The sequence below is a fragment of the Coccinella septempunctata genome, chromosome 2 (genome assembly GCF_907165205.1).
Source record: "Coccinella septempunctata chromosome 2, icCocSept1.1, whole genome shotgun sequence".
Lineage (NCBI taxonomy): Eukaryota > Metazoa > Arthropoda > Insecta > Coleoptera > Coccinellidae > Coccinella > Coccinella septempunctata.
In genome coordinates, this window is record NC_058190.1 from 52,924,983 (window position 1) to 52,949,912 (window position 24,930).

Consider the following 24,930-nt stretch of genomic DNA (forward strand, 5'->3'; position numbering starts at 1 on the left):
ACTGCGATGGAACCCTCTCTCGACAAATAATATTCGAAACCGCCCGCTCTGTTTGCTTTTCTGAAGGGATTAAACGCGTATGGTTTGCTCGGAATTCGTGGATCCCTCTCCAGGATGGCGCAGAGAAAAAACCAAGCTTGGAAACCCAACTCAAATGATGTCCTAGAATCGTACGAAATCCTAACGACAAATTCAATATACTCAGTGACAGAAACGTTGAGCACAAGTTCTTTATTTCCTAGCGACGTTGTCTGAGTCTGTTTGTGGCAGTAGTTTCCAAGCCTCTGATATTGGTCCGCAAACTACTGATGCGAGGAGATGCAGGAGCACTGATGAAACAGTTGAACAAATTCATGTTCATCTGCAGCAACCTTGAAGAGTTGAGGATGACAAATCTATAATCTCTATGGTGAGGGGTATCCTCTTTAGCCTTTTTTTCAGCGTGTCTCAGGATTTGAGTCTCTCCAACTAGAATCAGATGAAAAATGGGTCACTAGGCCTCAGTTCTGCCCGGTGGGCCACTGCACGCAGAAGAAGAAGAACGAAAACAATCAAGTAAGGTTGAAGTGACCTTTTGGTCTACTCGGAGAGTGCTTGGTGAGAGATTGGGCTTCAAATCACACATTATTCAAAGGCTGTTTACTGTGGTGTTGAGGCCTATCCTAACCTACGCATCCCTGATTTTGTGGAAGAACTGTAACCGCACCATTATGACTAAATGCTAGGGGAAAACCTGCCCAAGCATGATGGGAGCTCTGAAATATACCTCTACTGCAGCGATTGTATGTCTGTTACTTTTTCGTTCTGTGAACCTTGCAGTTATGGAGGTAGCTATAAAGACAGCTCTTAGACTGTAGAAACAGTGATAGAGGACTGTTTGGGGACACAAAAGGGCTCTAAGAATAGTGAAGGATGCAAGTGCATCACTCTTCCATAGAGGGAACCGCGGTAGTAGCAGATTCAGCTTTTACGAACCCTACAAGGTAATAAAATTGTTCCTGTTAGAGATTCATGGTCTTTACCAAACAAGCCTCTACCGCTTGGTTTACTGATGGGTATGTGCTGTCCAAAGGGTTTGGGGTGAAAATTGTGGGACCTCATTTCAATCAGCCCATCCTGTTAGGAGAAGACTGTTCTATACAGGGAGAGCCCTTGACAGATATTTTAACAGTAGATTCTTGAGATCAAAAGAAACACTTTTTTCCCTTACCATTTTTTCCGAATCGTGTCGGTTTAAGAGATCTCTGATAGTGAAAAACCATAAAAAAATGTTATTTTCAGTTGTATCTCACAAACGGTCTCATTGAATGAAATGAATTTCCGAATATAGTTTTTCATTTATTTGATTAATCTTTTTCGAACACAAGAGATCACCCACTTCTTTCAGTTTTCTCACTATGATCATTACATGCCATAAAAATACTGAAAAATCAAAGAACCCAACCCTTGAAACTAAGTTGGACGCTATCTAATGAATATTTGGACATTTTCTAAAATAAAAGTATTCTTCATATTTCCTTGTATACCGTTTACGAGTAATTTGATGTCCAAAAATTATATTTTCTTGTCAACACAGTGGAGATTATCCGCAGAGGATATGCTAGGATAGTGAGAATATTCTATAACCAGAAATGGAGCTCATTGTGGACCTGTTTCGATGTCGACAACCCTTGAAACGAGTAAATCATTGAGTTCACGAACTGTAACCGCGCGTGAACGTCACAAATCGACAGTTCCAGTTGTCTTGTCAACGTCAAACAACAATCACCGAAAAAACCCATTTCTCGCTTCGGGAATCTCTATGTCAATATTTCCCAGTCGGAAAATTCTATCGCTGGCCGCGAAAACCTTCCCCATACATCTTCGGTGTGAAGCGACATTCACATAGAGGTTCTGCCACCGTCCCATTCATAATTCAGGCAACAAAAATATAGGAGTTTCGCCCTGTGCCGTCGTGGGGGAAAAGGAGAACGAACCCCATCCCCTGCGGCACGTTGAATCCCGCAGAATCAACAGAAAGAAGAGAAGGCATGTTATTCTAAATACGTCGTGTACGTATTACATAAAAGCGAGAACGTTTGTTTCATTTTGCTATAGCGACGTGTATACGCGAGGAAATAGTTGGGAAAGTAACGGGTTGTGTGAATAACGAAATGTATCACGTACCCCGTTGGAGAGGGAGAGACGGAAAGGGGGTAGATTGTAGATTAGAGGGGTTACTAGAAGGGTGAGCTTTGTGCCAACAACACTTAACACTACGCCCTGTAAGACTTATTTGGAAATTGAGTTGAAAGGAGAAAGTTTTATATCCTAATTACATCTTAAAAGTCTTTTACTATAGTTTTTGAGGAATTAGGGGTTCTATGCATAGCCAATTACAGAATGTTCTCGGATATAAACTGCTCCACATGAGTTAGGGATATTGACTTGAAATGCAAAAAAAATATAGTTAAAATAAGATTTTTGTGATGAGTATTCATATTGATATGATGATATTGATATGAAAGTTGCAAATTAATTTAAGCGTATACACTGTGGTTAAGGAAAATCGAGTAAAATAACGAAATTTTATTCCCAGAGAATTCAAGCATTTTAAGACTATCAATACAATGTATAGCCTCCACGGGCATCAATAATAGCTTGACATCCCGGCCCATACCATAACACTACCCCCTCGGAATGGATGGACTTCTTAGAAATAGCGACGATTACGGGGTATGCGTGGGATTGTCCATACCCTTATTCTTCGAGAATCTGAAAATCGTCCATATCTGGATTCATCAGTGAAAAGGACACTACGCCGTTGATCGTTCCAATTGATATTGCCTTGCCCATTCCAGTCTTTGACGCTTATGGTCACGTGTTTGAAGAACTATTCTTAATGGACGTCTAGAACCTAGATTCACCTCTCTCAAACGTCGTCTGATGGTTTCGATGGAAACTTGGACCCCATCTGCATTTTGAAGAGTATTCCGTAGCATTCTACACGTAGATGTAGGGTTTCTTCTCGCCGAAACGGTGATGAAACGATCCTGAGCAGGTGTTGTTTTTCGTCGCCCACTAAGCCTTGGTCTTTCCAACACGGAACCTGTCTCCCTGAACCTATTCCATAGTCGAGATATCACACTTTGGCTGACTTGGAGCCTTTCCGCTACAACAACCTGAGTTAGGCCACCCTCTGTAGCATTCCGATAGCCCTATTAGCCTCAGCGTTTGTTAATTTACGTCTTGGCATTTTCAGAAAACTCGTTTTAAATCGAAGCCGTTGATAAACTGACTTCATTTCAAAATAAGAACATTCATGAAGCATATGCAGAGAACCAAACTTCAGAAAAAAGGCGACCAGATTGACGAAATGTCTCATACTGATTTTTATTGGATCAATTCAAGTTGTTATTGAGTTTTAAATGATTTTACAGCGATTTTCTCGAAGATTACATACTTTTGAAAACGACTGAATACCATATCCCTAACTCTTGTGGAGCAGTTTTTTTTCCGCTTTTTCCTCACCAGGGGGTCGCAACCACAGAATGAGAACCATATAAAGCTTGTTTGTAATTACGTCTTCATAGAAGGAAACAGAAGATCATGCTAGAACCCTGTGTAGATACTGATTCTTATCGATTTCAATAGAATCTTGTACAGGGTAGGCAAAATTCGTTGTCAACTGAACTAATAAGAGCTACTAATGACACATTGGGTATTTTGGCTGACTACAACACTGTTCAGAAGATCCACAGATGTGTAGTGTCACAGATTTAACTAGTTATTCTGAAGGTATTTTTGTTTTTTCAGGGGTGGCACAGCTTATAATGAAAACTTAAAATGGCTATATCTTTTCATCAGTACTGAATCGGAAAAAATGGTATAGGAAAAAAGTGTTTCTTGCGAAGAAGAAGAAGAATCTATTGTTAAAATATTTGTACGAGTCAGAGATGAGTCTTTGACTCATGATCTGATTTCAGTTCTTAGTTCATAGATGAAGAAGCTCTGAGCCTTGTTTTCAAGACAATTCTACCATATCACGTGCTCTTACTTTCCAATAACTCAAGTTATCAACTGTTGCATTATTCAAGACCGCGCATATCACTGAATATTTAATATAGCACGCATATTTTTTCCGTGGCATCCAGATACACACAGACGAAGAGACCCACGATCATTTTATCTCTTGACTCGGAATCTGAGAAAAAAAGCGTCGGCGCCAACATCTCACCTCTGGAGAGTTGAACCCAGAGCAGCATCCTAAACATCCTCGCCCTTCTCGCAACGGTATAAACAGATAAGACGGAAGTATAATAGGAAACAACCCCCATTTCCGGTCACGATCTTTGAATTCATAAGAATGCCAATTACGGGACAAAGGGAGGATAACCCTAAAAGGTCGAGATTATTTGCCACGTCGCAGGCTGCTCTGGGAGGCTCTTCAATATTTCAGATTGAATCTGGAGCTCTCCTCTCACGAATTGGTTTTTCTTTTAGTTTTTCTTCGTCGTCGACGGTGGTTCTGTCTCTCCTTTATGGGCTTTCCATCAGAAACGGAGATCTGTGTAACGTCTTGTCGAATTGGAGAGAAATGACGATACTATTGTACGAGAATGCCAGTCGGAGATGGTGGGGTATTCGTTGAATTAGAATCAATAGCAAGTGAACATTCATTCTTTAACATGTAATATCAATGAAGAAAATTGACTGCCAAATCACCTCCAATCGAATTCAAAACCCAAATATTTCTTCTCCATCGCGAATTTCCTAGGAAAAGTCACTTCCACGCTAGCAGGGAATTATGAGATAAATTCTCCCGAATATATTATACCGACGTGCTCCTAAATCATTCCTCCGGGAACTTATCACCTGCAAATATTCCCAAGAAGTGGAAATTTTATACGAATCGAACTTTTTTTTTCGATAAAACACTCGATACCTAATCATTGCTGATTCAGTTCCCGTTTCCAGGTGAAGTAGGGGGAATATTTCTCCCAGGGATACCTGTGAGTTCTCCCTCTTTCCTCCATAAAGATTTCTCTTTTTGATGGTGCAGATTATGGAGATGAACGATTTTCGTTCGTTAACTGAGTCGAATATCAGGCGGTGCGAATTAAAACCCGAGGATTCTCGATAATTCACCCTATGACTTTTGATGTATTCCGTAATTCATTAGTCTCCTCTCACAACGGTGGTTTTTACCGTCTGGTTTTTAACGTCAGGTTATTACCGTCGGGTTTTTACCGTCAGTTTTTCACCTGATCTCCGAATAAGGTACATTCGAATGAGTTTGCGCTTCATACGCTCTCAGGTTCACTTTTGTAACGAAACGCAACCAGATAACACTTTCAGCAATGGCGTACGGCCAATTTTAGCGTCGGGACAAAGAGTATCGATGTGTAAAATCAATTTTTTCACAACTGGCCCGTCCAGAGGCAATGTAGGTATAAAACCAGGTGAAGACTTTTTCGTCAGGTTGTCTTCGTGTAAAAACCTGACGGTAAAAGTCGGATGGTGCGAAAGAAGCGAGCGAAACCTTTGCTGAGCTCTTTGACGTGTACACTCGAATAAAAAACGTTCGCATATTGCACCAGGGCCGGCCAAATTATTTTCACTTACCAAAAAGAAAAATATACTGCATTCACATTTATTTTAGAAGTCGGTTGGCCATGAAATGATTTTCTCAAGTTTTTGTAACTAGAACGGAGTAAGGTTGGCACTCGTGAAATGTCGTCAATGTCATAACGCCGTTGCCACAACTTATATCAAAATTAATATTACGAAAATGCCGAAAGTGATTGAAAAAAGGGACAGGGTTTCAGGAAGTACTATTTAGAATTCAGGTCCGCTCATTCAAATAGTTATACCCTGATAGTCTAAAATCCACAATACGTCAGACGGTAGCAAATATATTCAATGTGAGAGAATTTATATAATGTTTCATCTGAATCTAAACGACTTATATTTCAGCTGAATATTTCCACAATCAGAAAGATTGTGAATGAAGAGGATGACAAAGAATTTCCTTCAATTGGGAGACCCAAAAAAGTGGTGGCATTTGAGAATTTTATGTTTGAGTGAATTAATGCGAAAACTTACTACAGGATTTTCGGTGAATGTCATCGTAGAATAAGTTCTCGAAAATTAATTTTTCTATTTTTCTTTCGACTTATCCTTTACATTGTAAATGTCTTAAGGTACCAATAAATACCTAATTATTATTATTATATCAATGCATTAATATGAGCAGCCACAAATACGCGCCAGTTGTCCTGCTAATTGTTTATTCATGTCAAATTTTTGTTCAAAGATGAAGTTCATCTTGATTGAAACTTCCTCTGATTCCTTTTACTAATATTGAGGCAAGATGATTTTTGTTGAAGAATTCAACATTCTTGTAATTATCTGTTAATTCCTTCGGGAGATACCCATTCCCAAAACACTGCATCATATGCATTTCATCTTCGGGTTGATATTTTTGAAATCTACAACTGGCGTAACGTATTCAAACTTTAGCCAAAGAAGATAACGAACATTAACTCTCCTCAAGCTAGTGCATATTATGATATTATAATGATCTCTTGTATTTTCCATGCAAATAACTGGATTTGGTATGCCTTCAATCAGTTTGTGTAAAATTCAATCACTTTCGTCACATATTTTCCGAAGAGATTCGACATTGTGATAAAATACGTAATAACAGAAACGTTTACATAGAACGGGCAACATAGCGTTGATTTAAAACCCAAAAATGTTTTGACAAGCTTCAAAACCCCACATATTCGTACTATACAGAGTGAAAAGTGTCAAATTTCCATAGCCAGCCGACAGCTAAAATAAAAGTGAATGGAGTATAGTTATTTCTAGAGATTTCATACTTATTTTTGAATTTTCATTTTGGGAAATGATGAACCAAAAGCCGCATAATGCAACTGCGAATTGCACCGTCGTAAAGCATATAGGTACACACACCCTTCCAGTTAATGTACTTTTGTTGGTTTTGTTCGCGTCATGAAAGCCGCCACCGAAAACAATTGCTGCACGATATCACGAACCCAAGTATTTTCCGGTTATCGTTAGGGCCGTCTAGTCTAGTTTCGTTGGAAAATTCGTTGGGGCCCTAACAAAACGTTGCATCCACGCTTCTTGAAAATTATTCGGTACGCTTTCGGCCGTAAAATGTGGCAGTCAGGTGTGGTGGATGCCTCCTGAATGCATTTCGCGGAAAACGGAATAAATTGTCGACTTTTAACGTGTCAGCTGGAAATTTCACGTAGTTTATTAGATGCCATTTTTGTATTTCGGTGATTAAGGTTCCCAACGGTCGGTTTATTAAACCGGCCCTTCCTAGGAACAGGACTAGAAATTAGGATGAGAAAATTAATCACGACTGACAGAGCTGACAGGATGGACAGGAAGGAAACTGGGTAATTCCAGAATTACTTGGGTCATCACTCACTCTGGTAGTTCATGATGCAGTGCACTCTGCTGTCATGAAACGTGATTGATTATATTAAGTAATACGAAAAATTTTGAGTAGATGATGTCGGAATTAAAACGTACTGTCGTGATCAAGAAGAGATTTTTAATTGGGAACAATTAACTCAAAGGAAAATTAATTGAATTCAGATTCTTTTTGACAGTCAGAGAACCTGGTCCTTTCTAAACAAGTACATCTCATCAGGAAACCTACCTAGTGATGTTTTGATTACTCGTTAAAAAGTAAGCATATAGAAGAACTTCAACACGATGCTATCTAGAGGGAAAAAATGGGAAAATGAATTCACTACAACAAATTTCGTTCGGTCTTGAGGAAGTTTCAACTGAACCAACTTTTTGGGAATTTTTCGAAGGTCATCTTTAGAGTGATTTATCTTCCAGGAAAATTACCGTAGATCTAAACGTGATACATATTCTGGAAGAGCACCTCTTCTTGTAATGAATCTGAGAACTTCATCCATTTCGGCACAACCGTTCGTACTTGAGGTAGTTTTATCTGAAACCAACTTTTTGGGAATATTTCTAAGATCTTCCAGGAAAATCATCGTAGATCCGAATGTTACACATATTCTGAAAGAGCAACTCTTCTTCAATAAATCTCACGTTGCAATATCTTTAGCAGGTAACCCACCTGAACCTCAGCGAATAGATAACAACCCAGCTACAGTTCCACTGTGCATGTCTTCGACCATGTTCGTTTCGAAAATTACGACTCCATTCCTGTATCGCAGTTTCCAAAGCGGCGTTTTACACGCTGCTTATTTATAACTTTTCCAGATAGAAGACTGCTCCGTTCGTGCGATCGAAAGCCATTTCTCCCGTTTCGCGGGCGTCCCGTCCGTGTTTGGGACGTTGTTTCGGCTTTTAAACGGTTTTGCATGCTGCAGATAAGGGTGGAAACCGTCTTCCCCTTCGATGGAATTGGCTATCCGCCTTATCTAGATCGCTGCCTGGATAATGGGCTTTCCTGAAATTATTTCATGTTCGGCCGGGTTGGGGTCGACGTTGGAAGTTGTATCGGTACAGGTATGGCGATTCAGGTGGTTGCAATTCAAATACTTAGGAAGCTTCATAAATACTAGGGCTAACCTAGACACGAAAATACACAACCGTATCAATTCGGCATCACGGGCATTCTGGAAGCTAAAGGTCATTGTGTTTCAAAATTACGACCTCAATCTGACGACCAAGACAGCTGTTTACAAAGCAGTGGTCCTCCCAACGCTTCTTTACGGAAGCGAAAGCTGGAGGCCCTACAGGCGACATATTAAACGCAACAACGTCATCTAAGACAGATAATGCACATCAGATGGTTCCACAAAGTTTCGAATGCAGAAGTCTTGCAACGGGCGAGTTGTACAGCAATTGAGACTCAAGTAACGAGGGCCCGACTCAGATGGAACGGCAACATTCTGAGGATGCAAGACAAAAACTCCCCAAAATAGCTCTGTATGGCGAATTCGCAGAGGGAGCTCGGGAACCAGGAGGCCAGTATAAGCGGTTTAAGGAAACACTACATCAATCCCTAAAATTAGTTAATGCCAATCATAACTGGGAACAACTAGCGTTAGAAAGATCACAGTGGAGGTCTATGGTGCACAGTTATAGTGGAGACTCGAAAAGAATACAGCGGCGACCAGATCTGGTTGGTGACTATCCATGCCCAGAATGTGGTAGGATCTGTAGGTCACGGTTGGGTCTCTTCAGTGACAGAAGGGCACACAGTCGCAATTAGCACTAAGAAATTACAAGTCTGTTCGCACCTTTATTCTTTTTTTTTGTCTTTCTGTAGATTTATTCCTGGTAACGGGATACAGCAATGAATGAATTAATGATAGACAGGGGGTTCGAACTATCACGCATTGAAATTACACCCAAGCGTCGTTCGTTGTGGTATACCAACAGAATAGAAGAGATTCCTATTGTACAAAGCGCCTGGCTACTTGTTATCGAAGGTAAAACAAATGCCAGACAGAGAGGATGGGCCAAGCAACGTATAAATACAGCATACCTGATGAGGCAGAGCCGATTGAAGAGTTTTCAAGGGTCATTGCTCGGTCTGTGGTGAGGCCAGGTAGGTATCGAAGGGCTCTTTGTGTTCCTTAGGGTCTGTAGTTTTCAGTCGGCAGCATGATTCGAAACGAAATGCAGCGGGGCTCTGCCGTTCATACCTCTTATGAAAATAATCGCAAAATCCTCGACAATCCCATACTACTTACCTAAAGTCCCAATTTGGTGTGCTGGGTCTCAATTCGGAGTGGTGGATCCTTACTTTTTCGAGGTAGAAAATGTCACGGCTTAGGTAAAACTTACCAGCTTTACGTTACGTTACGTTACGACATTGGAAATCTTCCTTGGAAAAATCAGCTGAAGAAAATAACTATCTAGGTGACATCTGGTTTCAGCAGGATGGGGCTGATACTTCTTCATCAATTCACACCCTCCATACGGCATGTATCAACTATAAATTGTCACCCTTTCTAGTCTCACTGAAGAGTTACTCAGAATACTCCAGAAACGTCTATTCTTGTTGAGGAAAGATATGTTCTGATAAATCCACTTCGCTTTTCTCCATTTTTCGTATTTTTATTAGACCAAAGTATAACATTTCTATTACAAACTCCATCGATTTATTTCCTTCAACTTTCAAGAAAACACCTGGACGCAAAGTTTCGGAAAAATTCCTTGGGGGATTAAAACTAGAAGGTTCATTAGGAGAAAGCATTAACCAGAGAAAACTAAAAACGTCACAGTGACTGCAAGTCATTTTTTTTACCCCTCTAGCTTAGTTTCCGCTAAAGTTTGCAATTAACATGACAAATTGAGGAAAGCAGAGGTTTTTGCGCCCTTGATTATATTCATAACTAGATCTAATTGGGAATTTATTTCATTTTCGAGTGATTAGATTCTATGTGTTTCCTGCACTTCTATATCAGCTTTGAATCGATGACATAGAAATTCATTGCTTTGATAGCAGCATGACCATCAGAATGTCAAATCTTGGATAGTTTCTTTTCAAGTTTATGTCTACAAATATCTCGATTCCAAGTACTTCTGCCTGAAGAATACTCGAGCAGAAGCCTAAAAATAATGTTCACTTGGTGCTTACCCATTATATTCTTGTGATAGCTTTTTGAACCGAACCGAACGGTTGTGTCGAATTTGATGAAGTTCTCAGATTTTATACTAGAAGAGTTGCTCTTTCAGAATATGTATCAGATATTTGAAATTTGGTATGAAAATATAGGTTCTCGAACACGCTGAATCTATTATGTACTTGTAAGGAGTTGGGGGAGTCCCCAAGACATTTTTCAATGTCCAAACTTCACAGGCTTTCATCAATCCGACATTTAACATCTGAAAATAAACCCCCAGTTCACGTCAACGTCCAAGAGTGTGAAATTCTGCTCTTTTCATTGTCACCAAACTCTAATTCTCACTGGCATTTCCCCAATTTCGCTGCTGTCTGAAAATATCCAATTTTCAAATATTCATGAGACTCCGGAAAAGACAAAAAGGAAAACAACGGATTATCCTTATTCTGATGGTTGATGATATTCATGGTGATTGTGGATAAATCCCTCGTTTGAGGGATTTCAATCCTCATAATAAAAAGAATCGATTGTTGCATTCTTTCTGCCTAGACCATTGGAGATGACATTTGAAGAAATTCAGCTACTTCACACCTCGTAGAGGGTGGACGGAAAACTCTATAATCATACATGAAAAAGCATTTTAAATAAGCATTCTTTTACGACATAGTAAATACCGAAGACGTGTAGGTTGGTACTATCATAAAAAAATCGGACCAAGAAAATTCATTTCATATTCCGTCTTAATCTATTTTCGGCCTTCATTCACGATCAGGTGGTCGTATTCTCATAAAAAATTCGAACTGAAAGGAATTGCGTGACGTTCCAAGGGGTCTTTCATGGAAGATAGAAGGTTCAATTTTCTTTTCCTTCAAAGACTAAACCTGATGAAGATCAAAGACATCAACCGAAATGGCTTGAATTTTACCCACGTTCTAATCGTTATTTACCCACAGGTAATTCACAACTGATAATAATTATAGTATGGATATTTAATGATGTTCAAAGCTTCATTCTGGTGAACATGGAAATCATTTTGTCCGATACATTTTCTGATGGTTATTTTTCGTATTCGACAATAGGAATAACATTATATCATTATAATATATTCGACATACGACAGTGAATAATAATAATGTAATACCCGAATACTATAGATTATCGAACATTCATCAATATAAATTTTCATCTAGATGTTGTAGAAAGTACACTTTCATGATGTTCATTGTGTTGTCAATTCAGGAATATGAGCTTGGAAATTGTAGATATTAATTAGAATTTGAATTGTGCTCTGTCATCGTATTGTTATGGTTGTTGTTACCAATACGTTGCATCCTAGTTTCATTGCTATGTAACCACCTCCCGTTCATTCTAGGTTCGTTACACGTATAGCAATTATTCTTTTTGTAACCAAAATTGTACGGAGAAATACGGATACGATTAGATTACATTCTTTCGTGAGGTGCATACACAATTCTCCCTTTATGGAAATCACAAAATCTACCTCTTTTATTTATACCCAGGTCATTTGAAGATATAATACACCTATATGTGTTTATTGGATGATATAAATAGGGCGGTCATGTTAAAACCTTAAAAATTAGCTAATTAGACACTTTCTGCTCATAAAATTGGGCACCTTGCTTCCCTTAATCCATTTCATGCGTAAAAACCTCTTAAGCGACATCATTTCGTGCATCTGAACCTAATGAGGACCCCACTGCCTCAGATTTACCGAATTAAACGGCAGGTTATGCTCGTCAGAAAGCCGCCGTCTCATCAAGATGATAAATGTGAGTTTTCTCTCTCTCCCCCCGATCCCGAATTTTCCACGTGCCACCTGGATAAATTGAGCTGCTTCTTTCCTTCCTCCCCTCGTCTGTAATTTCCGTCATACGTAAAGGAAATCACTGAGTAGGAGATGCATCGCAGCCTCACCGACGAGAAAAGAATCAGGTATTGATTACCTGATATTTGAGACGAGAGGGGAGAGAAGAAGACGATGCCTGCCTTCAAAATCTTATTCGTGACACGTAGGACTAGGTGAATATTGCGATCTGCTGCCTTACGAAATCCTGAAATTAGCTTTCAACTTTCCTGAGATTTTTCCACTTGCTTCTACTCCTGAGATGCGAAAAATATACATTTATACGAATACTTCGACATGCTTCAGTCGAGGAGTTTGAAATCTCTGTAGGTTTTATAGTTATTCAGTGTCTCCAGGCGTTTTTTGGCAAAATGCCCCACATTTTTATCTTATCCTCCGAAAAAAATCTGATCATTATTCAAGTCGCATCGTCATCCGTACTTTCCCTGAAGGTTTGTGTCCAGAATTTTTTCATTCCGTGGAAATCAATACTCGGTTCCGATTTCCTTTCAGGGTTTTCTCGATTTTTCCCCGTGGGAGCGTGAAAGAGAAAATTTTAATCCGAATTGTCGTTTCAAGGATTGACGACTGTGATGAAAATTCGCGGATAAAACGTGGTACTGTATTTTGCGTAAATAACGTTGATGATAATTCAGAAAAATTGAAGGGCTGTTCAAATGTTCTTCAGGACATTTTTAATCCGCTGGAAAACGAATTGTTGGAGATTGATCATGAAGGCTATTTCGAAGCGATTCAAATCTTATCATACTCAGCGAATTTTTCGATGAAATATTGAGCATTCGTAAAATCACTTCAATCCATTGGACAGAAAGTCACCTGTTTGTTATAATGAAGGATGTTAATCAGAGAAAGGTACAGGCATTGGGGTATCTGGACCGAAATTGAGGAAGTAAAGTGTAGCTGTCTAAACTTGTGTGAGTGTGAGAACCTTGAAAGGGTACACATCTATATCACAACTATTGGCAAGGCCACACTAGGTTTGTGCTGATATGAAAATAATAAAACAACTTGCCAAAGTCAATTTCAAAAAATGGCTGGTTTACGAATCATGCCTAAAAGGAAGCCAAGCTTAGATCTTCAGGGAAACCTGAAATTAAAGTAAAGAGTTGAAAATGTCCTCATATACTCTGAAACCTCGGCTACCCTGAAAGCCCTAGGAAGCATGAAAAGCAGATCCAAAAGAAGATCTGGGAATGCCTAGAAAACCTGTCAGTCGTTGCTTGTATCAATAGAGTAACTCTAGCGTGGGTGCCAGAACACTGGAGCATTCTGAGAGATGCTTCAGAGCCGGTGATAACCAAAACCTTGGACTAGAAACCAACACCAAAACTATTTTCTGAATCAAACCTCAAGTTTGGGACAGATTGAGGCTCTCCTGAGGAAGAAGATAGAAGAGTCTCTAGATAAAAAAACCTTCAAAAGTTGAGCTAGCAAGAAATAAGATCAGTCACTGGACTAATAACTACTCATTGTAATCTTAGAAAACATAATATGCATGAGACGGATGTGTTTGAGGGAGAACCACAAGGCAGAATGTAAAAGACCACCTACCATATAGTCTTCAAGTGCGATGTTCTGTTCTGGCAAACGCCAACTTGGACCCAGTAAAAGAAATCCTTGATTTAGGTTAAATCATGGATCTCCCGCTCCCTTTGCTCCTGATTATCAAGGTAGATCCTCACGAGGATACAGCTAAGGCTCCTAAGTATGTCGCCGGTTCTTTCAAAACCATGTGGTCCATTCAGGCTTCACGAGATTGAGTGTTTCTCATGGCTTTTTGATAATGCTGATCACAGAAGATCCTAGAGTCTATTTTATCGATGATTTTTCTTCTTCATGTCGATACTGTTCTATAGGGGATTTTTGGTGAAACCAATCACCATATAGTCTCATCCACTGCTGGACACGAGCCTTTCTTAACCTACACCATTTTGCTTTGTCTTGGGTATCTTGAATCCGACCCTTGAGGTCGTCCCTCTGTTGAAAATCTCACCTTTAAAAACAAGTGTATAATCTAACCATTTGCAAGGTGATGATCGGTAGTATTATTGAGGTCATAAAGGGACTAGGGCGACGTCTTCGGATGCCAAACATCCCCCTTTCACGCACAATCAGAATCGACCCATTTCCAAACCAAATACTGACTAATTAGTCCCGTATTCCCGTAAACTGGTCCCTGAACGTGGACTTCCACGGAAAGATCAACAAAACGTCAATCCGTCATTTCCTCCCGACAACGTACCGCCTAATAACGTAATCCTGGAATCGCTGTTCGAATCCCCCCGCCCTCGTTCGGTTTCGAACTTTGCCATTGCCACATCGTCGTTAGTCGTTATATTAATTCGAGGACGACGGTAGGGGAAACAGGACCCGGTCCTGATTGCGCGACTACGTGACACTAATATTTGCTGTCGTTTTTCAGCGTGATCCGTCGTCCGTTGTTCGTTCGAAGGGTCCGAACGTCCCATAAACCCTCCGTTTCATTATTTCGAGAGGTCGGGATTTCGACCAGATGCAATATGGGCTAACGTGGTCTTTGTGACGTTATCCGGGTTGCGGTGGGATGCTGGATAAAGCTTCGTAAGCGACCGACGTCGAAAGTGTGTGTGGCGCTTTTGGCTTTATGATCTCTATTGGAAAACTAAGCGTACGGGTTTCATTGGGAATTTATATCGGGGTAGAGTGTTAGTTAGTTTCGCTGCACTCTAGAGTAATCTCGAAGCAGCAATATGAGTCTTGGAGCCTGTGAGCTGGTCCTGTTCTTCTTCTACTTGCTGTGCCTCACTAGGCTGAACTGAGGCCTCGTGACCCATTGTTCATCCGCTTGTAGTTGGAGAGACTCAAACCCTGAGACACTCTGACAAAAACGCCACAAGTCGACAGAGAGGAGTCCCTTCCACCATTAGAATTGGTGTGTCACCCTTAACTCTTCAAGGTTGCTACAGATGAACAGAATATGTTCAACCGTTTCTTCAGTGCTCCTGCACCAACCGCACAGTCAACAAATGACCAGTCATTGCTCCAGTCACTAGACTCAGTTGTTTCCTCTCAAGAGTCAAGAGTTTTTTGACTTATAAGGTACAGAGGACTGTCTCTCAATGAGAAGTCTCAATGAGACCACTTCTCATGCTCCATTCAGAGGAAATTTTCCTGTCTAGACATCTATTAAAGAAGTTCTTGACAGATGTACGACAAAGAGGCAGCGCCAGTCCCTCTACTAGGTGTGAGTTGACCCTTTCCGCAGAAAGGGACTTCAGGGTTCCCTGACTGTCACAGCAAATATCGATGTGTGATATTCTCTGCCAATTTTCTCCAGTGTGCAGGCCAGAACAGCATACAGTTCAGCCTGCACTATGGAACAATCTTTCCCTAGGGGGATGGACAGATTGAAACAAGGTCCCACAATTCCCACTCCAGTCACTTTGGGCATCAGCATCAGGTCCTGTTCTTACTTAGACCTTGTGAAGCTCAGAATAAATTGGGATATCTGTTGAAAACTAGGAAATATTCCTTGATTCTTCGACTTCACAAGGTCCTGTTCTTACTTAGACTCTGTGAAGTCAAATAATCAAGAAATATTTCCTAGCTTTCAGCAGATATTCCAATTAATTTGCAACTGATTCAATGAAATAGGTACGAACAACAAGGTCTCTTCAGTCTGGGTTCGAGGAGGCCAAGACACTCGCCAAAAAGGGAACAAAAATACCACTAACTGGCCCTTCTGTATTATAGTAGAATGCACCCATAAGAAAGAGTTTCTGAAGGAGGAATAAACCAAAAGAGAAGCACTCTTTTTGCAGGAATGGATCATACCTCAAATTTCTTTCGGAATTTTGAAACTGCAAGATCCAAGTAGTATTTGGATCTGAGTGAGAATAAGTAATGCCTCACAAGACACTGTCGCCTTAGGAAGGATATGATGGATAAATAACTGTACTGGCCACAGAGCTATCCCGAAACATCTGTATTCCATTCTATGTCATTTATTTTCGTTTCAGAGGCTTCGGCGTCCATCCAGGGATCTCCCGACCTCTACCTCAGAGCTGGCTCCGTACTGCGACTGGTGTGCACCCTCCAGCATTCCACTGAGCCCCCCGCCTACGTCTTCTGGTACCACGAGCAACGGATGATAAACTACGACCCAGGGGTGGAGGTGAAGGAAGGCCGCGCCTCCAGCGTGCTACAGATGCAGGGCGCTGACAAGAGTCACAACGGCAACTACACCTGCAGCCCTTCGAATGCGGTGCCGGCGTCTATCATAGTGCACGTTCTGAACGCCACTGCAGGTGAGAACTTTTTTTATCGAATCCAAAACGATCCAGAGGGAAAGATTTATATTGCGATGTTTGATTTGAGGTGCGAATATCTCTTCTGGAAGACACTATGAACGTTGCATGTATCATTTTGTCTTAGGGGGGAGTAAAACCTGACTTTCCATTCAAAAATTACACTGGGCAAAAAAATTAACGCACATTCTGAAAATCTCAATTTTAATGAAAGTTAACTCTACATTGACCTTATAACTTATTTTTCATGTTCTCTCGGGAAGGTTTTGAACGAAACAAGACACATTAAATGGAAGAAAAATTCAGGATTTCACCGAATCTTATGTGAAAAAAGAGAAATGAACAATTTTCAAAATACTGAAATGCTGATAAGTGATTTAATACTTGGTATTTCCACCCCTTGCGTTAATTACAGCTCGGCAACGACGGTTCATACTCAAAATGGGTGATCTTAAAATGTTCTGATCTAATCCTTCCCAGATTTCTCCGAGTTGGATTCCTAAGTCATTGAGAGTAGCTGGATGATTTTCTGAACTTCTCAGCCTTCTATTGAGGTTGTCCCAAACCTGCTCAAACGGATTGAGATCTGGACTTCTTGCTGGCCATTCCATTCGAGGGACTTCAACCTTTTCAAGGTACTCCTGAACGATGCGCGCACGATAGGGTCTGGCATTATCGTCCATAAAAATGAAATTTATATAATCTTCGCGTATCAAATTGAATGGATCGATCTGATGAAAAGTGCCATTGTCTTATCTTCATACAAATCTCTACTTTTCGATCTGAGTAGTATGCCTCGAATTTTATCTCCCTCATCAAAAAGTCCCTCAGACCCATGTTCATGATTAATTGCGGTTCAGCTTCAATATTGCAACTTTAACGAAGTATTAGTTTCGCTCAGTTCGATGGCTAAATTAAATTTCATCGATGAAACTTGTTCGTGGTGCGTTTGAGCTATTCATAGCTGTTTCGGAACGAACTTTCTGAATATTTCTGCTCGGATAACTGTTGGAGTATCAGTCAATCATTCTCCCGGGATGGAAACATCAATCTTCGACGAAGCATCAACATTAACCACCATTTGGGTTTTGGGTCAGATATGATAGTCTGTTTCAACAAACTATCCGAGCTGTAATTATGTTATTGTTCCATAATTCATCAAAAACTATGTTTACCTATATAACGTCGCGTTGAATAATGGATCTTCATGATGTTGCTCGATCGAACATACATGTGGAAGATTGCGTGCGTATTCGGAATTGGAAGAGCGGAAAACCATATTTTTTTTTGAAGCCGAACTAAACTGTTTACGCCCTAATCGACTTCGGAATCAATTCCTGCATTTCGTGCAAACATGTTTTTTCTACTTTTGTATTGTTATACGGTGGAATGAACACAGTTTGGCTTTCAGATCTCGATTCGAAAAATATAACGAATTATTCTACCGCTTTTGCCAGCGGTAAAACAACGAGAAAAAAGTAGAAAATACGTGTATCGTTTGTTATTCATGCGTGTAGTTTTGTGAAGCTTCGAAGACTTCTAAAAATGAAAAATATTCCGATGCTTCTATTCTGAGATGAATTTTGAGGAATATTGATGTGCTTCATTCATACCACACAGCCTGAGATTATTTCTAGAGCAATATTTGTTTAAATGCCTGTTTTCCTCAAATATAACCTATTGTTGTGAATATTGTGAAAGGACCTCGAACGTTCGTATTCCTATACGTAATGAACAATGATTTGAGACGTGATCAAAATTCTTATAAGATAGAGACACAAATCAGAGGCTACAGCGAATCTACATGATTGGGCTCATATCCATTTGATAGGAATCTGCAGATAGCCCAAGCGCCTACCCAATAATAGATGGCAATCTGAAGACCAAGACAGATGTTTACAAAGCAGTCGTCCTCCCACTGCTTCTTTACGGAAAGGAAAGCTGGACGCCCTATAGGCGACGCATTGAACAGCTTGAACAAACGCAACGTCATCTAAGACAGATAATACACATCAGATGGTTCCACAAAGTTTCGAATGCAGAAGTCTTGCAACGCACGAGTTGTACAAAACAATTGAGACTCAAGTAACGTGGGCCCGACTCAGATGGAGCGGCCACATTCTGAGGATGCAAGACACAAGACTCCCCAAAATAGCTCTGTATGGCGAATTCTCAGAGGGAGCCCGAAAACCAGGAGGCCAGTATAAGCGGTTTAAGGATACACTACATCAATCCCTAAGAACAGTTAATGCTAATCATAACTGGGAACAACTAGCGTTAGACAGGTCACAGTGGAGGTCTTTGGTACACAGTTACAATGGAGAATCGAGAAGGATACAGCGGCGGCCAGATCTGGTTGGTGACTATCCATGCCCGGAGTGTGGAAGGATCTGCAGGTCACGGTTGGGTCTCTTCAGTCACAGGAGGATACACAGTCGCAATTAGTCCTAAGAAATCACAAATCTGTTCGCCCCTTTTTTTTTGTCTTTTTGCAGAATTATTTCCGGTAAGGGGATGCAGCAATGAATGAATGAAGATGGCACACCCGTCTATATATCCTTGATAGCGCGTTTCCCATAGATTATAGAGAAGAAAGACCATCTATGTTTCAAATGTGTTACTAAGACTGCTTAAAATATTGATTTGGGGGCCATTTTCAGAAACATGCAAAATTTTGTAAGATTTCGGATGGCAATTTTGATCAAAGAGATATTAATTGATTCCAAACGATGTTCAGATGAAAATCAACATCCCGATCACAAAACAAAACCATACTCTCGTTCTGTAGCTCACGATGTTTGTATTCTGGCCTCTACAAAGTCGAAATTGAAATTCAACATAAGAAATAGAATAATAAGAATAAATTCAGATGCATACCACCCGACGATATGAATATCGACAAGTGTTACGATCTGAATTGAACTAGCCAATTTGCCATCGTCAAGGCCCCAAATGGAGAACGCTCCACCGAAGAAAAGCAGATGCTGACCATGGTTTCGGCCTCATTTGGCCTCATCAGGGCAACATAGCATTTTTCTACGGTGGAGAACGTTTGGAATTGATGGAACCTTATTCAATGTTGGCATGTTCTTCTGGGTATTATTTACCCAGAGCGCCACCCAACTGTTATTAAACAGTTTTTCTGTTTTGACAGCGCCATCTCATTGTCAAATGTGGCAAACAAAGGCCAAAATTTAGTCGGCTTTTAGTACTAGACATATGAGGGCGTTTCTTATCTTTCTACTTTATGATCTTTGGCCTTTTCATATGTGATGACATGAGAGCCCATTTTCTCCTGTGTGTATGAGGTAGAAACTGGTAGTGTCAACATAAGTACAAACTTTCGTTGATTCGAATCAATGTTTTCTATATAAAAAAAAGACGAGCATTCTCGCTTTTGTGTAATTCACTTTACCATAAGTAGGTTTAGAGTCTCGTCGAATAATATACTTAAATTCATCATACTTTCCTTATATTTCCGAGTCTTTTCCCAAGTTTTCCGTACGGCCGATCATTCTGAAAGACCAACCTTTCAAGATATTAAAAGTCTCGCAGACACGACGGCTCTTGACCTAGAAAGTGCCTTTTCCCGGCCAACTAACCGAGTCCCCCTGTGTATACCGGGAAATTAATTGTCTCCTGTCCATTGTCGAGGAACCATTTTTCTACGTCGCTGAAAGTAAATCAACCTCGGAGAAATACCCCGCCCGTTCTGCTAGAACTCAGGTAATTTGCTACTTATCTCAGGAAAATTCCCCCGCTCGAGGATATCCAATCGAAAAATCTGGTTGTGCTGACGAAGGATGACTTTTCTCATTCGGTTCATTATAGGAAATGATGAACTTTTAGCAAAGAAAAAAACTATAACCTTATGAAATTTCCAAAGTTTCGGATATGTCAGAGACGGACTTCAAAAAGCATTTGAAAAATCTCTTCAAATTTCAGACAAGAGGTTTATTGTCTACCAAAACGTGTTTTTAGACTTTGTATAGGCTCTAACTCTAACCACATCGTCTCAGTCACTCATCCATTTTAATTTTCCCATTATTTTTCCAGAAAAGAAGTCTCAGAAAAGAAATTATTCTCTCTCAAGAATCTGAGCAGCGAAAAAAATTCTTTCTGATGAATTCTTCAATACTGGCTCTATATTTTCCTCTAATTTGCGATCTCTGAAGTTTCAATCATCGCTCTACCCCTACTTCACACCCCGAAGGACAAATATCAACGAATGTTGAGCCGGGAATGCGAGCGATTTTTTCATTTCGAATTCCAGAGCACATATATAGGGATATTTCGTATGCAAAAGACGAATGACATCGTCGAATTGAGACCGCAAGGAAGAGATGAGATATCTGGAGTGCGCTCGAACCGAGCTACATGAGGATCTTGAGGAGTGCTAGTTAGCACTTTCGATTTCCTGTTTTAGATCGTGAAAACAACGCTGAATAGTCCTTCTGAAAGAGTGATCCGGTTTGTTGAGTGGGGAAAGGTGTCCGAAGAAATTCTTCCACAATTAGGTATATTTTCATTGTGTGTGGATCAAAATAGATGTTGAAGATGATGAAGGTACAGAAGGCAGTCAATCCGAAGTTATAAAAGTGTGTCACAATTCTCCACAGCATTTGTTGAATGACTGGGAAGTAAAGGAGGCATATTCTGATTATTCTGAAAAAAAAAATTAACCCTAATTGACTACATTGAAACAATCAACCAGAGTATCAGTTTTCCAGAAAATTTGTGAAACAATTATGGAGGATAGGACAGATATCAAGACAAAAGTGGAAAATAATTGACTATCTTGAAAAAGTGAGTTAGAAGAAAAGGAGAAATATTATGAAGTTTTCAAGAGAGGTTGAATTTTCTTTCGTGATCGATTGCAAAGCTGTGATTTCCTGAAATGATGAATCAGAATTGACCACCTCGAACAATCATCTCAATTCTGCAGTATTTGCTGGATAACTGCTGAAGAAAATGAGACATATAAGGAATTTCTCCAGATATGTCAAATTTTATTTTCCTGATTAATTCAAAGTCGTGATTTCGTGAATATTGAAACAAAATTGACTTTTTGGGAGGAAAAGGCCAAAATGTATCAATTTTTCTTAGAATTTTTGAAATAATTATGGAGGAAATCAGGGTGGTTCAATCCAAACACGTTTTTTTCGGAAGAAAGGTATCAGACTTGACCATCTTGAAAAAACTAGTAGGTGTTCTTCAATTATCCACAACATTCGCGAAACACTTAGGAATTACGAGGATATATTGAAAAATTCTTAGCCTACTATAGAACCAAACAAAATTTCAATGACAAAATATTTTATTACTCAACATATTCTGCCCTTAATTGGATACATTTATTACAGCGAACCTGCAACGTCTCTAGACCTTCAAAAAAAAATTTCTTCTTCCTCTGCAAACCAGACCTCCACAGGATATAGCCAAATCTGGTGAATAAGGGGGGTGTTCTAGTAATTCGTACCCCAAATGACGAATTTTTTGTATGGCATTATGAGATTTGTGTGCAGGGGCGTTGTCCTGCAAAAACAAAACAACTTTGGATAGCTTTCTGCGTCTTTTCTTTTTAATTTTTTTTCCCGTAGGGGGATCAGTAATGTCGAATAGTAGTATCTCCGGTTATCAATCATGAATACTCCATGGCAATCCCAAAAAACTGAAGCAAGAACTTTTCCAGCAGATTTTTGGACACGAAACTTCTTAGGTCTTGGAGAACCAGAGTGTCGCCATTCCATCGATTGTTGCTTTGTTTCTGGATCGTAGAAAAGTACCCAAGTCTCATCCATAGTAACAATTCGGTTCAAGAAGTCTACATCGTTTTCAAATCGAGTACAGATCGAACGCGATGCTTCTACTCTTGCACGCTTTTGGTCAACATTCAAACATTTGGGGATCCATTTTGCAGCAATTTTTCTTATGTCCAAATTGACGTGAACTATATGATGAACACGTTCGTATGAAATATTCAGTGCTTCAGATATCCGTTCCAGCCCAATTCGACGCACAGTGGAGTAAAGTTATTATCTAGCCGGCCAAAAATCAGTTTCCAAAAATGCATCAGAAATGGGAAAATTGCACCGAATGGTTAATTAGAATAGTGGGTGATTCGAATCAATGGCGTAAATCGTTTTTCCCTGATCATCAATTAGCGAAAAAATTTGTTTGAACTTGTCGGTTGCATTACATTAGTTTTTTAACGCATCAAAAATATCTCTTTCAATGCATAGTTCCGTGCTTCCTGTGTTACCTCTCCAACTTTTATAAGACCATCTCATTATGGATTATGAGAGACCAGGTATGCATCTATGTAATAGCGTTATGTTATTCATTAAAATAGAGGATGCAGCAATAAAAAAAATTAATATATGGTTCTCTTTATTTTATGCTTCTTGATATTGTGAATTTCAACATTCGATGAGACATTTGTTATACTTCCTGATGACTCCCGATAACTATTTTAACATGATTGGTTGTTCAAGTTATGTAGTAGATAGATTTTCAATCAATAGCCGCCAATAACCGCCACTTTGGAAAATATTGATTTTTCTTCTTCAGCTAATCTAAATGAGGAATCAAGGAATTTCAAAATGAGGTCGGAAAATAGATTCTATATATGGAGCTATTTTCATTAGTCAAAGACAAAATGTCATTTTAGGACCATCTGGAGTGACCACCATTATGAAACAAAACCTCTTCAACCTTTGGGATAGCCAGCAGTTGACCAGTTTCGACAAGAATTTGAAATTTTTGGAAAATTGTCTAGTAAATCGAGATAATTATTCCGAAGAGCAGCAGAAGAATATTAAACATTATGTAAAACATTTCAGTCTTTATCGAATAAATTTTGCTCGAAAATTTTCAAGAGAATCTTGTTACATCGATATCTTACTTCCAATCCGCTTCTCATCTGACATGAGGCCAATACCGAAGAAAAAAAGCAAGCCATTTTTGGTTTAAATCATCCAATCAAATAACTCCTCAGAGTCTTCTCTATTCGGACAGTTATGCAAGTTGTGAATAATCAGACGACTAAGAAGAAATAAATCAATTTCACATCAGGTGAATGATTGAGTTTGCCTTTTTCTTATTATAAATCGTAAATAAATTGAATTTGAGGTGAATTATCGTATCTATTATCTCACTCATTGTTTATTATTCGCAAGATTGATACCAGAGGTCCTAGATTTTTTATGATATTTTTTTCGTAATCAACAGACTTGAACCAACAGAAAATGGTTTTTAAATATTTTTGGCCGACTAGACTTGTCATTTACCCCTCTGTGCGACGATCTGACAAAATCATGTCATGAACTGCATCGATATTTTCTGGGACTGACACAGAAACTGGCCTTCCCGATCGGTCATCATCTTCAATGGAAAATTTACCTCTTTTGAAGCTTGCAGTCCAATTTTTCACGGTCGCATACGAAGGACATTAATCACCAAGGGTATTAAGCATATCATCGTGAATCTGCTTACTCCTTAACCCTTTTAAATACAGGTACTTGATGATGGCTCGATACTCCAATTTTTCGATTTTCACAATTTCGGTGGACACCTTCTTTCTTTTAATTTATTGCGTAACTCTGGTTTACTTTTTTGACCTCAAACTTCACACTGACACTTCTAATGAGTTATTGTCCGTTGCTATGGTAACGCAATATTTTTTTAATGCATAGAACTGGTCTAGGCTAACTAGATATCAATACATCCCCGTAATGTAGGAACATTACAAAATTCTTCACGAAGGTTAAATTTCTTTCTCGTGATCGATTCCAAGGGAAATAATGAACCAAAATTCACTTTCTTAAAAATCAACCAGCGACTTTCAATTCTCCACCGAATTCTTCAAACGAAAGAAGAGAAATTACAAAGTTTCCCGGGAAAACTCCCGGTATAATTCTTCGCGGACAATTTTCCGGATTCGCATTGACAAATGCCGCGGCACACGAGTTCAACGGGACGTTCAAACCGGAAAACTTCGGAAGATCTTCCTCCTCCTTATCTGACCATCTCCGGGCGACAAATGGGACTCCGGAAATATGGGTCGGCTTTAATTGAATTATTTTTCGAACAATTAAAGCATGTTGGTACATTTATTTCGCGAAAACTCAAATACGCCCAGGGCCGCACGTTCCGGAATTTATGACGCCGCCGTAGGAAA

General features: G+C 39.6%; 1 protein-coding gene across 1 annotated transcript in view; it reads left to right on the plus strand.

Annotated features, from left to right (window-relative positions):
* The window catches only part of LOC123308289 (fasciclin-2-like), a 126,272-nt gene that overhangs the window by 74,589 nt on the left and 26,753 nt on the right, over positions 1–24,930 (plus strand). Inside the window, exon 5 of the mRNA XM_044890886.1 lies at positions 16,464–16,751. Within this exon, the coding sequence (XP_044746821.1) occupies positions 16,464–16,751 (288 nt within the window). The remainder of the gene's footprint in view (positions 1–16,463; positions 16,752–24,930) is intronic.